General features: G+C 45.8%; 1 protein-coding gene across 1 annotated transcript; it reads left to right on the top strand.

The window, feature by feature from the left end:
- The first annotated feature begins 1,755 nt into the window (after positions 1–1,755).
- Positions 1,756–5,368, top strand: LOC119467921 (salivary acidic proline-rich phosphoprotein 1/2-like). Its single transcript, XM_037730550.1, has 4 exons — positions 1,756–1,863; positions 2,804–2,839; positions 3,744–4,126; positions 5,248–5,368. The coding sequence occupies exons 1-3, from the start codon at positions 1,800–1,802 to the stop codon at positions 4,106–4,108; spliced, it is 465 nt and encodes a 154-aa protein (XP_037586478.1). The 5' UTR covers positions 1,756–1,799; the 3' UTR covers positions 4,109–4,126; positions 5,248–5,368.
- The last annotated feature ends 12,816 nt before the right edge of the window (positions 5,369–18,184 follow it).

Below are 18,184 nucleotides of genomic sequence, written 5' to 3'. Positions count from 1 at the left end.
GCTCAGCTAGAACCAATTCACTTCCTACCAAACCAGAGAAGAATTGCCAATTAATAATGTATTTCCCCTTCAAGTATGCCTATATTTATGCCATGGAAAATAGCGATCTTCCTGGTTCCCTTGCAAGGGCAAAGTTACCTGTAGTACTGTAGCAAAATGTTTTATATTATGAAGTCTTCCTGTGCTATTACCTGTAAACCTTCTGAAGGGCCAGACCAGACCCTCTTCTGCACAGCCCAGGATCTACCCATCCACAGTGGTCATGAGGTCTGTCTTTATGATTTACTGTCACACATCCTCTCCACCCTCATCATACCTCCAACCAAGCTGTCCTCAAATTAAAACCAGCTGTACACAAAATGTGAACAAGTACACGAGACACACTGAAGGTCTAAGTGGTAAATGGCAGTTGTTGATATTGACTCGCCTGTATATTCCATGAACTGGTGAGCAGGGATTTACTAGGTATAACAGGACAATCAGCAGCTGAAACAAGAGCTACCATGGCAGGACTCTGTTAGGGCTTTTGGAAACACAACATTTATTGTGAAATTACACAGACAAGAATGAAACAAAGATAGTGACGACTACTACCGCCTGTTACTTAGAAGATTAAATAAAGGAAATCTCACCAAATTCATGGGGGAAAAGCCAGATATGTGAGTTAAAATACACATAGTGAACTTGACTCATAAAATATGAACAAAGAAGTACCAGAAAGAACGTGGGGAGGAATGCATATGGGAATATTGTAGAAAAAATACTGTTTGTGGAAGAACAATCTGAGAAAACAGGTAACACAAACGGTGACTAAACCAAGAAAACCTATACAATACAAGTGAGAATTTATTGGGGGGTATCTGATTACCTTATTTGAATGTAGAGTTGTGGCTACTTAATTATCAGTGGTGTGAAGAAGAAATGAGGAAGAGGGTACATTTTATAGAATATCCTAGAGAAAAAGAAGTGAATGAAAGAAGTTTTGGCGATGTGACATTGTGTGGCTCCCTCAAGGAACAGTGTGTTCAGTTTTCTCAGGTCTCGGAATTTCGTGGTGGTTTCTGTGTCCATTTTGCCTTAATAACCCCTGTAGATACTTTAAAATTCACAATTTTGGCCTTTTTATGTTGCACAACACCAAGCCTTGCCAGAGCTGTGTGAGATCCAGAGAAGCTTGGACAATCCCCTGAGCAGGCTGCAGGACAGCTTTCTGTCATCTTTGTGTGCCCAGAGGTGTGCTGTCCTCACACATCTCACAGATAGCAGAAACCATCACTATCGCATCAAAAATGTAGCTAAATGTGAAATTATCTTTACATACACATCACAAGAGATGGAAATAGGCTAAAAAAAAAGCCAGATATATTGACCATCTTCACTGGTGGCTATGAGGAGCTTTGCTGCTCATACACACATACACACCAATAAACAGTACAGTGAAAAGCAGATAATAGTCTTATTAAAAAGACTGAAACTCTAATGATGTCTGACTTTCAATTACGACACAGTGCTGATTGCTTGGACACAGTTCCTTTAAAGCCTTTGTTCAATTCATAGTTGTACCTTTTAGAAATAAGGCACAAACAACATCCACCCAATCCATCCCTCTGGGATACAGTCCCAAAGGTAAATAAGGGACACATCTGATCTGCAATCAACAAAGCAGAACCCAGTCTCGGTGTGGCGAGTCCCATCCAGTGTGGAGCTCAAAGTCGCCATTGTTCTGCTCCTCTGTATAAAAGGAGCTGCCACGTTTCTCCTAGCACAGAGTTGAGGGCAACTCCAGACCCTCCTGCAAGATGCTGCTGATTCTGCTATCAGTGGCCCTCCTGGCCCTGACCTCAGCTCAGAGCTTAAGTGAAGGTAAAACAGAAGGGGGAGCAGATGCGGTTACTCTGGTTGGGGCTTAGGAGGTAACAGCGGTAATTAGTGGAAAGAGAGGAGAATGAAAACACAGAAGGGGCTGCAGAGTTTTCATGCCTAGGATCAGGTGACCTGTTGTGTCATCATTCCACACCAAGGGCTTCTAATTTATTTAATATACAATGAAAATGCAATAAAGAATGTGTACCAGGGGAACGAGAAGGTAAGATTTGCATTTATAGAGAGATATGACTGTGCTGTGAAGGATGCAGTGGGGAATGCAAGACAGAGTCAGGGAAGTCCAGCTGTGAAGATCCTGTCGTCATCTCAGTAAGTAGATGGGATGATGGTGGCCTTGCTGATGGTGGATCAGCATCGATGATGAAGGTAAACACACATCAGAGATACTGCAGAGACAGAGAATTGGGTAAAACACCTGTCTCTGTCTACCTAGAGATGTAGAAATATCAGAGCCAATCATTGTCATTTTTCTCTCCCCTGCATGCAGCATTTCAATGTGCTGGGAGTGGTATGGGTAAGACTGTATTGAAATGATTACTTCTGATTACTCCTATTGAGAAAGCATATGAACATAAGCAATATATTTATAGGAGAATTAGGGCATAACAATACCAAAATATCACACTGAAGTGTCTGGCATGTGTAAACTACATTTGTATTAAGTCTTGAGGGATCCTAGGGAGGAAGAAAAGGGGAGCTTCTGTGTCGAGTTCATGGCTGTTGCTCTGTGGAGTAACAACCCTGCCTCCCCTTACACCTTCCTCCTTCCTCCCCTTCCAGCAGCTTCACAGACGGTGGCTGACCAGTTAACCTAGGGGATGCATGGGTGTGGTCAGAAGTCCCGTTTCCCTGTAGAACACTTGTGAGTCTTGAAAGATTCCAGATGTAACTTTTCTCATCATCTGTGCTTCTCTTCTAGATGTCAGCCAGGAACAAGCTCCCTCCCTAATATCAGGTAAATCCCAGTTCATTCTCAATCTGTTTTGACTCTCTTTTTCTGCTTACGAATTGATCAGTTCCCCAGTGTCTTCTCATCAACACTTTCCTTTCAGGAATTGATTAATGTCAGTGCTCCAGTGATACATCCTATCTTCATGCAGCCTTGACTCTGGGACCATGAGCAGGGCAACCAAATTGAATGGCAGAGATGCTTGGCTTAGATGACAACAGGAGTGGGCTGACCTTCCCCCAGGCCGGGAGTGTCTGATGGGAGATGACAGACAAATGGGCAGCGTCCTCATCCTGACCCCTCCTTATACTGACAGCCCCTCAACCGCTTCCTTCTCCCCCAGCGTTCCACTTCAGAGTTCTATGGCTTCGCTGGAAATGCAAAGAAATTAGTGTCTGGGTCTCATTTTTGTACATTTCCCCACTCAGCTGCATTACCGTAGCTGATAAAAGTTTGCCGCACTATTCGGTGAATCCTGTGTGGGCTTTCAGTCTCTCTCTTCTCTGTCTTTGTATTTCTTTACTTGGGTCTTGGAGCCCGGTGCCCAGGAATTCAGTCAGCAAGTTATTGTGGCAGTTGGGATCATGACTGGCCGCTTGACTGATGTTTCTCGTGCATTTATATTTTTCCCCATCTGGGGATTCTAACATATCCAAGACCTTTTTGTAAATCTTTATTTTTTGGCTAATTTCTAATAGACATACTTGTCCCAGGCACAAAGAAATGAGACTTTTCATGACCCAGATGTGGATGAAAGGAACTCTGCCTATGAAAGCCTTAAGCAAAAGGGATGTTAGTAGTTGACAGGCACGTTCTGGGAGACAGGGACAGTGTGCTAAGGATAGAGAGGTATAAAGGGAGGAGGTTCTTCTATCACTGAACTTGGCTCTTCTGGTGTCACTTCACACAGACGGAGGAGACTCAAACCAGAGCTCAGATGAGAAGCCTCAGAGACCGCCTTTTGGAGGACACCCACCTAAGCCCCCTGCTGGTAATGGAAGCCAGGATAATGGGCCTCAGCAGAGGCCACCCCCACAAGAAGGCAACAAGCCCCAAGGTCCGCCACCTCCTCCAGGAAAGCCACACAGACCACCCCCACCTCCTCAAGGGGGAGGGCCACCCAGATCTCTCCAAGGACCGCCTCCCCAGGGGCCACCTCCCCAGGGACCGCCTCCACCTCCTCAAGGGGGAAGACCACCCAGAGGTCTCCAGGGACTGCCTCCCCAGGGACCGCCTCCCCAGGGACCGCCTCCCCAGGAACAGCCTCCCCAGTGATCTGGGCTTCAATGACAGGTATGATTCCAGCGTATTCTTCACCAAGGGCTCTAAGTGCTGTAGCTCTCCAGCTTTATTGTGACAATGAATCAACTAAAAGCCGCTGACATTGCAATGTCCTAGACCTTATTTCTAAAGACTTGTATTCAGATATTCCAGAATAGGGTAACAAGACCCTGTATTTCTAACAAACTCTTTAAGAAATTCTGATGTTGAGAAACAACATTCCAAATAGTCTGTCTTAAATTGTGTTGGCAACGAGGGAGCAGTACCATGTTCTCTCTCTCTGGCGCTCTGGTTTCTGACCACAAACTCAGAGATCTATCATTTAAAGTTTTATATTTAAGCATGGTTTGCTCAGTCCTGCCTCACACCAGCTTCTCTAGTCCATTATTCCTGAAAAATGGTCCCTGAACTTTCGGTAGCTAAATGGTGTCTCATTTTATAAATACTTACTTTTCAATAAGTACGTGATTAAGTTAACAAAAAATATGTAATGGAATGGAAAAATATGAAGCTAAATTTAAATGCATATCTCATCTTACCTGTCTGCAGTCTTTCAGAAATCCACCACTCTTTATGTCATCTTCTTTTTGAAATATTTATGTGTATTAGACATTTGTAATATTTTTCCCTTAGAACTATTGCTATAATTTATATGCCGGTACATATGTCTGTCATTTAAAAATACATTCCTTTGATAATTTCCACATTAAGTACATTTCTTCAGTGGTTTTCTGTTAGTTTTTATAATTTTATACTACTTCATCTTGTGGCTGTGCCATGATTTCTTTAATCAATCCACCACTGGACACTCAGGGTGGTTTAAGCTTCCCACTATTATAGAGTATGTTCCAGTTACCATCTGTGTAAATATATACCTGAACAAATTCAACAGCAAGGAGTCATAACAACCTAAGAATGATCTTCTCTCTTCGTCTTCTAAGCAACACTTTCACATTGTGTGCCAGGGCACCAAAAGGGTGAACGCAGAAAAAATTAGGAAGGAAACAAGAGGTAGAAGTGATATGGAGAGAGAGGGTGGGCTCATGTACTCTACTGCAGAAACTCAGTGAGGAATTAGACATTTCCTGCCATCCCAAGTCTGCTCTGTGAAATTCCTTGTTTGTTTCTTTCAGGAAGTGAATCAGAAGATATCCATTATTCAAATAATTCAATTGCATCAAATGCCATGACATTGGAACAATGTCATCATAACTTTACCTTTAATATACCAATAAAATAATCAGCTTGCAATTTCTGATTGTGGTCTCTTTCTCAGTGTTTGTGAATGTGGAATGTGAGGACCAAGAACACATTATAAAAACATCTACGACCCCTTCTCCTTAATTGTAATTAGTTTAGTTTTCTTCCTCCTTAATCCTAATTTAGCCAGCTTCCACGGAAAATGTTGTCCTGTTTCTCTACTTCCGATTTCTATTCCCCCCACCAACCAAGATAGAGTCTCGCTCTATCACCCAGGTTGGAGTGCAGTGGTGCAGTCTCGGCTCATTGCAACTTGCATTTCCTGGGTTCAAGCTATTCTCCTGCCTCAGCCTTCAGAATAGCTGAGATTACAGGTGTCCACCATCACGGCCAGCTATTTTTTTTTTTTTTTGTATTTTTAGTTGAAATGGGAATTCCCCCTGTTGGCCAGACTAGGCTCAAACTTCTGACTTCAAGTGATCCGCTTGCCTCGGCTTCCCAACGTGTTGGGCTTATGGGTGTGAGCCACCACACCTGGCCCGTCCCTGACTTCCATTGCACAACTTGAAATTTTAACATTGTTTTTAGATTATCCAGTGATATTCCAGTAATCTAAAGGATGAAAAACACAACAAATGCAAAAAAGTCCCAGAAGCTGAATGAAATCCTTATAATTTAGAAGAAACTGAGTTTGGTTTTCAAGGGAATGAATATGGTTGCATGCTTCTTATCCCCAGGACCCGCTCTATCCCATTTACCCGATTCTAACAGTTATCCCTTCTTTCCCTCCCGAAGTTCCTCACCATTCTTCAATGAAAACTGAGTGGATTTCATCAAGGAGGTGGCATGGTTTTAAGAAGCAAAGAATTTGGACACTCAGATTTTAGTTAAGACATAATTCTTTTTCTTGCTAGCTTTGGACTCTTGCCAGTTGGTCTCTCAGAGCTTAAATTTCCTCATCTATAATGAGAATAATCATAGCAATTACCTTAGAGGATGAAGACTAATGAGATAACGTACATATCAAACACCTTGCAGAGATTGGCATATCTGCTTCTCAAAGAGGGTTCAGTATTAGAAAACTGCCCGTGTGCCCACCGATAGCCTCAGATAATTCACTAAAAAGTCAGAAAAATCAGAATAGAAGGATCTCACCATAACCACCATCAAGTTGACCAGCCCACATTCGGATCAATCCCAGGTCTCTGGCTTCTCTCCTGCTCACATAGGTGAAGTCTCCCTACCCCCATCTCTCACCGTCCCTCTTGATTCTGTGCCAATTACCCAATCAAGGATTTTGCTTCTGCATGTGACCCTTTTGTCTCCTGATTCTTACATCTATACGCTATGAAATTATTTCCATCAGCAAAAACCTGCTACATTTCTACAGAGGGCTTCCTAAGACTCTTAGTGCTTCTTTCCTACCATATCATTTGTCTGCCATTTTTATTGTAAAAGTTCTTAACACATATGTATATAATTATTTGCCCATCCCCTTGCCTCCTATTTTTTTCTTACACACACATTAAAGTTGCTTTGTTCTTTCCACTCCAAGTCTGTCAAGATCATCTAGTGCCTCCATTCCACCAATTTTAGGAATCAGTTCTCAGTCCTGCATCTCCTGTCACCCCTCAGCAGTTTAACACCATTGATCCTACCCTTGTTTTGGGAACAGTCTATCAATCTTTCCAGGAACCTCCCACTGTCTCCTGGGGTTTCTCCCACCTCTGCCTCTTCCCTCCTTCAACTACAAAGTTCTTTCTCTTCAACTCTATTTGGTCTTGGTAAATAATTCACCTAATTAACTAAGCAAACTAGGATTTATTCTTGCCTCTTCTCTTTTCCTATTACATCACATTACATCTAGTCAAATTAGCTATGTGATCATCGTGAGGTTCAAGCTTCAGAATCATTTCCTACTGCAGCCAATTTCATCACTTCCATCTCTATCAGCCCATCTCAGCAAGCCTCAGCTGAAGTTACATCAAATAGCAGCTCTATTTATTTCCCAAAAGTGAATTCCCCACAGAACCATTTAAAAATTGTATTACTTTTCTATATTTTCCACTTGATTGCCACCACTTTTACTCTCTAAGATCAAGATGCTAATTTTTTGCTATGCTAAGGTCCTATGTATTGAGCTGTAATTATCTCTGGAATTGGGGTCTGCTCTATACTTAATTCATTCTGCTATGGCCACACTGGTCATAGTCTTCTTTCTATGGTGGGGATGGGGGAGCAGTATGTCTAGATTTTCCGTCAATTTTTGAAAACTTTTATTTGCACAAATGTATGTATTACAAGTTTGGTTTTGTTACATACATTCTATAGTGCTTAAGACGCGACATTAGGGTATTCATTATTCAAATAAAACGCACTGTATTTATTAATTAATATCACACTATTCAACCCCTCTGCTCCCACACATCCAAGTCATCATTGTCTATCATATCACTCTCTTCAACCATGTAAACACATTCTTTAGCAACCACTTATGAGTGAGAACCTGTTATATTTGATTTTCTGTATCTAGCCTGTTTTTCTTAAGAAAATGACCCCTAGTTCCATCCATATTGCCATAAAATATGTGACTTCATTCTCTCTTTATGACTGAGTAGTATGTCATCGCGTATATATAATTACGTTTTTAATCCAATCATTCATTCATGGATACTTTGGTTTATTCAATGTCTTTGTTATTGTGAATGTTGCTACAATAAACATACAGATCAAGGTATATGTATTTGATACACTGACTACTTTTCCTTTGGGAAGATAACCCAGTAGTAGGACTGCTCCATGGAAATGTAGTTCTAGTTTTAGTTCTCTGAGGAACCATACTGCTTTCCATAGAAGCTGTACTAATTTACATTCCCACCAAAGGCGTGTAAGAGTTCTCCTTTCTCCATATCCTTGCCAACAGCTCTTTATTTTTCACCCATTTAATTGTAGTCATTGTGACTGAGGTAAGATGATATCTCATTGCGGTTTTGTTATATATATACTTTCACTTCTGGGATACATGTGCAGAACGTGCAGGTTTGTTCTATAGATATACATGTACCATGGTGGTTTGCTGCACTCATCAACCCATCATCTAGGTTTTAAACCCTGCGTACATTAGGTATTTCTCCTAATGCTATCCTTCACCTTGCCCTCCACCTCCTGACATGCCTAGGTGTGTGATGTTCCCCTCCCTGCGTCCATGTGTTTTTACTGTTAAACTCACACTTATGAGTGAGAATACACAGTGTGTGGTTTTCTGTTCCTGTGCTAGTTTGCTGAGAATGATGGTTTCCAGCTTCATCCATGTCCTTGCAAAAGACATGAACTCATTCTTTTTTATGACTGCAGAGTATTCCATGGTGTATATGTGCCACATTTTCTTTATCCAGTCTATCATTGATGGGCATTTGGATTGGTTCCAAGTCTTTGCTATTATAAATAGTGCTGCAATGAACATACGTGTGCATGTGTCTTTTACAGTAGAATAATTTATACTCCTTTGGGTATATACCTAGAAATGGGATTCCTGGGTCAAAGGGTATTTCTGGTTCTAGATCCTTGCAGAATTCCCACACTGTCTTCCACAATGGCTGAACTAATTTTCACTCCCACCAACAGTGTAAAAGCATTTCTATTTCTCCACAACCTCTCCAGTATCTGCTGTTTCCTGATCCTTTTTTTTTTTTTTTTTTTTTTTTTGAGACAGAATCTTGCTCTGTTGCCCAGGCTGGAGTGCCATGGCCTGATCTTGGCTCGCTGCAACCTCCACCTCCCAGGTTCCAGGGATTCCTGTGCCTCAGCCTCCCGACTAGCTGGGACTACAGGCATCTGCCACTAAAACTAATTTTTGTAGTTTTAAATCTTATTTTAGATGGAGTTTCACTCTTTGTTGCCCAGGCTGGACTGCATGGTGTGATCTTTGCTCACTGCAACCTCTGCCTCCCAGGTTCAAGCAATTCTCCTACCTCAGCCTCCTGAGTAGCTGGGATTACAGGCATGTGCCACCATGCCTGGCTAGTCTTGCATTTTTAGTAGAGATGGGGTTTCACCTTGTTGATCAGGCTGGTCTCGAACTCCTGACCTCAGGTGATCCACCTGTCTCAGTTTCCCAAAATGCTTGAATTATAGATGTGAGCCACCATGCTTGCCCTGTTTCCTGACTTTTTAATGATCACGATTCTAACTGGTGTGAGATAATATCTCATTGTAGTTTTGATTTTCATTTCTCTAATTATCAGTGATGAGGAGTTTTTTTTTTTAATTTGTTTGTTGGCTACAGAAATGCCTTCTTTTGAGACGTGTCTGTTCTTATCCTTCACCCACTTTTTGATGCGATTTTTTTTACATAGATTTCCTTAAGTTCCGTGTAAATTCTGGATATTAGCCTTTGTCAGATGGATAGATTGCAAAAATTTTCTCCCATTCTGTAGGTTGCCCATTCACTCTAATGAGAGTTTCTTTTGCTCTGCAGAAGCTCTTTAGTTTAAGTAGATCCCATTTGTCAATTTTGGGTTTTGTTGCAATTGCTTTTGGTGTTGCAGTCATGAAGTCTTTACCCATGCCTATGTCCTGAACAGTACTGCCTAGGTTTCCTTCTAGGGTTTTTATGGTTTTAAATCTTATATTTAAGTCTTGAATCCATCTTCAGTAAATTTTTGTATAATGTGAAAGGAAGGGGTCCAGTTTCAGTTTTCTGCAAATGACTAACCAGTGTTCCCAACACCATTTATTATAAATAGAAAATCCTTTCCCCATTACTTGCTTTTGTCAGGTTTGACAAAGGTCAGATGGTTGTAGATGTGTGGTGTTATTTCTGAGGCCTCTTTACTGTTCCATGGGTCTATATATCTGCTTTGATGCCAGTACCATGCTATTCTTGTTACTGCAGCCTTTTAGCATAGTCTGAAGTCAGGTAGCGTGATGCCTCCAGCTTTGTTCTTTTTGCTTAGGATTGTCTTAGCTATATGGGCTCTTCTTTTCATTCCAATACTATGAAGAAAGTCAATGGTAGCTTGATAGGGATAGCATTGAATCTACAAATTACTTTGTTTTCTTTTCCCCCATGTGTCACATCAGAGGGTATCTGATGTTGCTGTGTCTTGTTTGTAAGGTGATATTCATTTGATCACAAAGTTCATGCAGTGTCTGCCATGTTTTTATATGGGAAAGTTGTTAGTGTTATTTTTTGGTGTTGTTAACTTTCTTTCTTTCTCTTCTTTCTCTCTTTCTTTCTCTCTCTCCTGTCTCTCTCTATCTGTCTTTCTCTCTCCCTCTCTCTCTCTCTCTCTCTCTCTCTCTCGATGGACTCTGGTTCTGTTGCCCAGACTGAAGTGCAGTGGTGCAATCTCTGCTCACTGCAAGCTCTGCCTCTTAGGTTCAAGCAATTCTTCTGCCTCAACCTCCTAAGTATCTGGGATTCCAGGCATGCACCACTATGCCCAACTAATTTTTTTTTTTTTTTTTTTTTTGCATTTTTAGTGGAGATAGGGTTTCACCATGTTGGCCAGGCTGGTCTTGAACTCTTGACCTCAGGTGATCCACCTGCCTTGGCCTCCCAAAAGTGCTAGGATTACAGGTATGGGCCACCATGCCAGATGGTGTTGTTAACTTTCATAGGTCAGGCATACTTTGGAGATAGTACACTGAGGTTATGTCAATGTCCTGCATCTTTTCAGAATTCTGCTTAGAGATTTTAGTTTCCTTGGAAGATTCTTGTCTGCAACAGTGATTCCTGTATTTCTTGATTCAATGTGATTCTCTATTTCCCTCATTCTTTCTACATTTATCAACTGAAAATCTTCTGTAAGGTTGACTAGTCCCCCCTTCTACACTTTTTTATTCATTCAGTTGTTTATTTATGTCTGTATAGACTTGCCGATACTTACTTTATTGTATGGCTTCTAATTTAATGCTGTCAATACTCACTTTCTAGCTAAGATGCTTTCAGGTCTGGCCATTGGGAGCTCCTCAAGACAGCCTCCTGTGTCCTTCCAGCTTACTCCATTTTTTAGTGAGCACCTCTTTGCTTCTGTAGACTGTTGTGGAAGTGGTCACCAAAGAAATGAACCCAGCAAGCCAGGCCTGACTCCAGGACATAACTGAAGGAGAGCTCACACAGGGACTAAAGTGTATTTTTCATAATATGGATTTGGCCATCTGGTGTGTAAAGACTAGGGACGCTGCTAACCATCCTACCATGCACAACCTTCCTCCCTAAAGAATTATCCACCCCAAAATATCAGTAGTGCTGAGGCTGACAGCCCCTGGCTTATACCCTGCCTATTAGATCTGGAGATCTAGGAGAATTGGGGATGCCTCATGGGGTCTTTTAACCAAATATGAGTAAGATAACATCTATGTGTATGGAATGTAGTCAGAGATCCATAGAAATAAAAATGGTCTCAGTTTAGTCAAGAAAAGTAGTGAAACTTTCTGAGAAAAGTTCTCTCTCTGTTTCTTTCATTTCAGAGTCTTACTATGTCCCCCAGTCTGGAGTGCAGTGGCAGGATCATGGCTCACTGCAACCTGAAGCTCCTGGACTCAAGAGATCCTCATGACTCAGCCTCCTGTGTCGTTAGGACTAGAGGTGTGCTCCACCAGCCTAATTTTTTTATTTTAATTAATTATTATTATTAATTATTATTATTATTATTATTGAAGAACAAGGAACTTGTTATATCGCCCAGGCTGGTCCAAAACTCCTAACCTCAAACCACCCTCCCACCTCAGCCTCCCAAATCATCAGAAGGTTTTTCTAAAAATGCCACTTAGTAGACACAATTATTTCTTCCAAAATACTTTTTGAGGTGATCACAAAGGTGTAGTTTTAGAACTTTATTAACAAAAAGCAGAAAATGTCCCCAGGCTCACCAGAAACTAGATAATAACAGGTCTTTTCTAAAATTTTTATCAGAAAGTACAGAAGAAATAAAGGATATTTCAAGTTCCAAAAAATCACAAGCTGTTTGTTTTATCAAAGACTCAATTTTGTATCCACATATTTGTGATTAATGAAATCCTTTCACACAGCTTTTCATTTTTTGTCAATCCTAATGGAACATATGCATTTGGATTTCTCTGGTGTCCAGGGAAGAGTGCATTTTTTCTATACTTTACAGAACATAGCATTTATAACATTTTGAAGGGGTACCTCGATGTCAAAGGTAACTACTATTTCTCTTTCTTGCCATTTTATTATTTCATATTTCCTCTCTCAGTTTTGGAACCATCTGGAAATGAAAAATTATCACATACATAGCAAGAATGATGATATTGTATAGGAGATCAGAAATGATTTATATATAATTCTAATATCATTAAAATATTAGAATGGGGCCAGGCACTGTGGCTCACACCTATAATCCTAGCACTTTGGGAGGCCAAGACAGGCAGATCACTTGAGGTCAGTAGTTCAAGACCAGCCTGTCCGAGATGGTGAAACCCTGCCTCTACTAAAAACACAAAAATTAGCCAAGCATGGTGGCATTTGCCTGTAATCCCAGCTACACAGGAGGCTGACACAGGACAATCACTTGAACTTGAAGGGCAGAGGTCACAGTGAGCCATGATCACTCCATTGCAATCCAGCCTGGGGAGCAAGAGTGAAACTTTGTCTCAAGAAATAAAAAAAGGAAAAAAAAAATTAGGGTAAAAATTTGGAAAAATATAGAAGAAACCAAATGGATTTCTAGTTGAACTAAATTGTAATTATTGTGTCTATTTTTTTTTTTTGCCAGAAAACATATATTTCATGTCCACAATCAGGACCATGGTCCCAGCTGTCAAGTGTGGGTGTCTCCAAGCAAATTGAAGAACACAGGCATATAAGTGCATTAAATTAACAACTCTCTCTCTCTCTCTCCTCTCTCTCTCGTTTCTCTCTCTCTCTCCCTCCCTCTCTCTCTCTCTCTCCCTCCCTCTCTCTCTCTCTCCCTCCCTCTCTCTCTCTCTGTCTCTGTCTGTCTTGTAAGACGGAGTCTCACTCTTTTGCCCAGGCTGAAGTGCAGTGGCGTGATCTGAGCTCACCACAACCTTTGCCTGCCAGGGTCAACCGATTCTCCTGCCTCAGCCTCTCGAGTAGCTGGGCCTACAGGTGTCCGCCACTATGCCCAACTAATTTTTGTATTTTTAGTAAAGACAAGGTTTCCTATTTTGGCCAGGCTGGTCTTGAACTCCCGACCTCAGGTGATCTGCCTGCCTCAACCTCCCAAAGTACTGGGATTACAGGCATGAGTACCAACCGTTCCTGGTCTTTTTTTTTTTTTTTTTTTTTTTTTTTTTTGAGACAGAGAGAGACTCCCTCTCCAAAAAAAAATAATAATGTGTAGTGAGCTAAGCAGTGATGGGGTCACATCAAGCCTGGCCCCGTGGTCGGGGTGTCAGAAAGTAGAATGGAGGCTGCACCCACATCTGCACCAGGGACCACCAGGTCCTTTTGTGAACCTCCGCACAGCGCCCCCCTGGAGGCAGCTGCGGGTAATTATTATCACTGCTTCAGTCATGGAATGTTGTCCAAGGGGTCTGCAACCCTCATCGACTAAGTAAAGCCAGGTGCGGAACAAATCTTTTAAATTACAATGGCGGTGGCCGAGTAATTTCAAAAGATATTAAACATAACTACAAGTTGTGAACTATTATTACTACCTACTCATCTCTATGAAACTCAAAAATATTTAGGCGGGGCATGGTGGGGGTCATGCCTGTAATCCCAACACTTTTGGAGGCAGAAGCAGAAAGGTTGCTCCAGTTCAGGATTTCGAGACCAGCCTCCACAATAAGGTGAAACCTCGGCTATTCAAAAAAATACAAAACATTGGCCAGGTGTGGTGTCCCACACTTGCCGTCCTAGCTATCTGGTCCTGGTCGACTGTGCGCCCCTCTCCAACCGCCTCGGCTCTTCCCCGTCCCACACTGGAAGCAGGTGCATCGCCCGCGTACATTGACCCTTCTTCCGCTATTGCCAGCCGCTGCCTTTTGCGCATACCTGGCCGCACCAATCCCTTAACGTCCTGGGTCCTTTGTGAGCGCGCCTCTGTCTCCAGTATCTATTTTGCGCGCCCAGCCCCGGACCCCCATTTTCCTGTCCTTGCAAGCAGGTGCCTTGTGCGCATACCTTGCCCCGCCAATCCGTAGAGATTCTGAGCCCCTTGTGCTCGCCTCTTCCTCCAGTACCTAGTGCGCGCGCCGCTCCGTCCTCCGCCCCCAATCCCGCAGTTGCCACTAGGTGCCTTGTGCCGGTACCTTGCCGTGCCAAGCCGTTAAGGTCCCAGGTCCTTAGTGCGCGCGCCTCTCCCTACAGTACCTCTTGCGCGCGCCGCCCCTTCCATTGCCATCAGGTGCCTTGTGCGCGAACCTTGGCGGCCAAACCGTTAAGGTCTGGCGTCCTTTGTGCGCGCGCCTCTCCTTCCAGTACCTATCAGGCGCCCCTTCTACCCCGCGCCCTCCCCCGCCGCCATTGCTCGCAGGTGCCTCGCGCGCATATTTTGCCCCCAGACTCCCACTGCCAGCGGGTGCCTGGCGCGCATACCTTGCCGCGGGAATCCCGTCAGGTCGCCCTTCCGGTGCGGATCTGTCACTTGCGCCCGCCAGTCTTTGCACGCGCCCCACTCGCTCAGATTTGAATGATGCGTTTCCTGGCAACAGGAGAATGCTCCCTTAGCCTTTGGCCGAGTTGGCAGCAGACAAGAGGACGCTCAGAGCCCAGCTCTCGAGAGTTCAAGCATCTGAAAATACCCCACTGCTCCCAGAAGCGTTAACCTGGGCACTCTGTGCCCCCTATCCCTGTCCGGGTCCCGTCCCGGGGCCCGTCCCGGGGCCGAGGACCGGCCAGTAGGGCTCAGTTGCCTTGAGCCTGCTGCCCTCATCCCTCAGTTCACTTTGCTTGTGGGATCTCTCCGCTGCTCCTGCCCCTGGACGGAGTGGCAAGCCATCCTACTAGTACCCAGACACTTGGAATCAGCCTGGTGTCGAAACAACTCCAAGGTTTTCTGTATCCTACAAGCCCTGTGTTCCGTCTGGCGATCCTGCCTTCAATTTGAGGCACAGGTACCCCAGCAAGCCGGTGCTGTGTGCTGGCAATAGCAGAATGTCCTGCAGCTCAGCGGGTGCACTGATCACAAGGACTCTCCGTGAGGCCCTGGAGCAGGTAATCACCATTTTGGGGCCCACAACACCCAGCTGTGCCCCACACTCCTATCCAGAGAAGATCGTGTTGAGGGCCCTCAAGGAGAGTGGGGCAGGGATGCCTGAGCAGGACAAGGACCCCAGAGTCCAGGAGAATCCTGATGATCAGAAAGGGGACCCCGAGGACACCAGGGATGCACGGTCTGCATTTAGGCCCCTGCAGGACAATGGAGGCCTCTCTCCCTTCGTGCCCAGGCCCGGGTCCCTGCAGAGAGACCTCCATACCCAGAGGTCAGAAATCCCACCTGACAAGAAATCCCAGCCCTCCGGGATGAGCTGCTGCCCCAAACGAAATGCCATCGCCAGCTCCTACAGCTCCACGGGGGGCTTCCCTTGGCTAAAGAGGAGGAAGGGGCCAGCCTCATCCCACTGCCAGCTGCCCCTCACTTCTTCAAAGACAGTGAGTGAGGTCAGCCCTCAGGCTGTCTCTCGGGGTCAGGCCCAGTGTGAAAAGGCAGCAGATTCAGCCCCTGAGGAGAAACCGGCCCCCAGGAGTGGCTCCCCGACATCTCAGGCCTCTAGGCCTCGTAGACGAAAGTTCCCTCTGCTGCCACGCAGGCGAGGGGAGCCTGTGATGCTGCCACCTCCCTTACAGCTGGGGTTCCGGGTCACCGCTGAAGACCTGGAGCTGGAGAAAAAGGCCGCACTCCTGTGCATTAACAGTGCACTGCGGGGTGAGGCCAAGGCCATCTGGGACTGCAGAGCCTCACTGCCTTCCCATGCTTTGTCCTCACCGGCAACAGGGACGTCTTCTCTGCCTGCTGTCCCTAAAGCACCCAGCACGGATGCACAGCAGGAGAGACGAAAGTCCCAAGATCGCCCGGACCCCGTGACCCTCCTAGCATCTGCTGCAGGGTCCCCCTCTAGACCTCCTGTGTCTGGGAGGAAGCACAGGTCAGCAGGCCCCCTGTTCTCCTCCTCAGACCCCCTTCCTGCCACCTCTGCACACTCCCGGGACTCAGCCCAGGCCACCTCGCTGATTCCTGCTCCCTTCCCAGCTGCAAGCATGGACCGTAGCACGAGAAGCCCAAGGCCTGGCACCTCTGCTGCTGCAGCTGCCACAGCGGCCCTTGCTCCCTCTATATGTAATCCCACGTGGGGGTCCCCACTGAATGGGGTGCAAAGAGGCCCTTCCCATCCCCAGGCATCAGCCACAGCAGCACCAGGTGCCCAGGACCTGCCTGCTCCCAGCCTGCAGGTTGCTGCATCTGGAGCCAGTGCCAGCCCTACAGCCAGCACATCTGCTAACCTGGCACCCCAGGTGGCACGTGACTCTAAGTTTACCCATGTAGACACCAGTCTCCATTCCCAGCCTCTCCTTCCGGGGCCTCCTGCTGGCTGCAGTGTAAGCCTCCTCCAATCTCCCCGGGCCCACTTGATGCCCCGTAATCACAGCACAGACACAGGAAAGGAAACCACCACCCTGGCCAGACAGAGGGTCAGTGGTCCCACGTCAGTACTGAAACTTCCCGTTACCGCTGCAGCCACCACCCAGCCCAAACATGTGGTCCTTCATGGACAGCAGCAGGGAACCCGCACCTTGACGCGGGCTCATCCATCTTCAGATCTAGCTGCTTCCGCTGCAGCCCAGGCCTCATCTTCTGCTCCAAGACACCCAGCCCAGGGCACCACAGCACACTCAGCCACAAGGGTTTCCATACCCACCGTTTCCACCTCGAGCACCTCCACCAGAAGAAAGTCGGCCCGGGCTTCAGGCCCGGCTGGGACCCTTCCTGACCCATCTTCTTCCTCTCCCACCACCACCCTGGCCAGCCAGAGGGTCCGTGGTGCCACCTCAGTACTGAAACTTCCTGTTACCGCTGCAGCCACCACCCAGCCCAAACCTGTGGTCCTTCATGGACAGCAGCAGGGAACCCGCACTTTGACACGGGCTCATCCATCTTCAGATACAGCTGCTTCCGCTGCAGCCCAGGCCTCATCTTCTGCTCCAAGACACTCAGCCCAGGGCACCACAGCACACTCAGCTGCAGGGGTTTCCTTACCCACCACTTCTACCTCGAGCCCCCCCACCAGAAGAAAGGCTGCCCGGGCTGCAGGCCGGGCTGGGACTCTTCCTGACCCATCTTCTGCCTCTCCCCGTGAGGCACATGCCGCCTCCTCATGCTGTGCATCTGCCAAAGCTATGCGGCTCCGCTAAACACCTGGAAGCAGGACCCCGGCCCCCTCGAGATTGGTGGTTTCTGCAACACAAACGAGCCTGGCGGCAGCCCCGGCTCCCAATTCCAGAAATGGATTCCTCAGCAGCCAAGTGGCAAAAAGAAAGGCCCCAAGCACCACAAGGCAATGCAGCTTCAGGGGGTCTGAACATGAAGCCCCCCTGAAGAGGCAGAGCACCCCGATGGTGACTGGGGGCCCAGCACAAGAAGCAATTCTGTTGGGTGGCACTTTTGTCTTTACTTTCCATCATATCCCTGGGGGACCACTTAAAGAGACACCCCGAATTGCAAGCGGGGACCCCAGTGCCACTGCAAACAAGGCAGGCTTCAGGTGCAAGTCTGGGCCAGCTTCTGACCCTAGCAACCCCACTTCCCACGTGAGGACAGCAAGGAGGCCTTTAAGATTTTCTCGTGCGCTGTCCAGGGTTCTGTTGTACACAGGTCGGCTGGGCCATCCTCCAGCTCATCCTTCTTTATGTCGGACTTTTGAGGCCTTTGTCATAAA

The sequence above is a fragment of the Cebus imitator genome, unplaced genomic scaffold (assembly GCF_001604975.1).
Source record: "Cebus imitator isolate Cc_AM_T3 unplaced genomic scaffold, Cebus_imitator-1.0 Scaffold352, whole genome shotgun sequence".
NCBI classification, from domain to species: domain Eukaryota; kingdom Metazoa; phylum Chordata; class Mammalia; order Primates; family Cebidae; genus Cebus; species Cebus imitator.
This window is presented reverse-complemented; position numbering and strand designations above follow the sequence as displayed.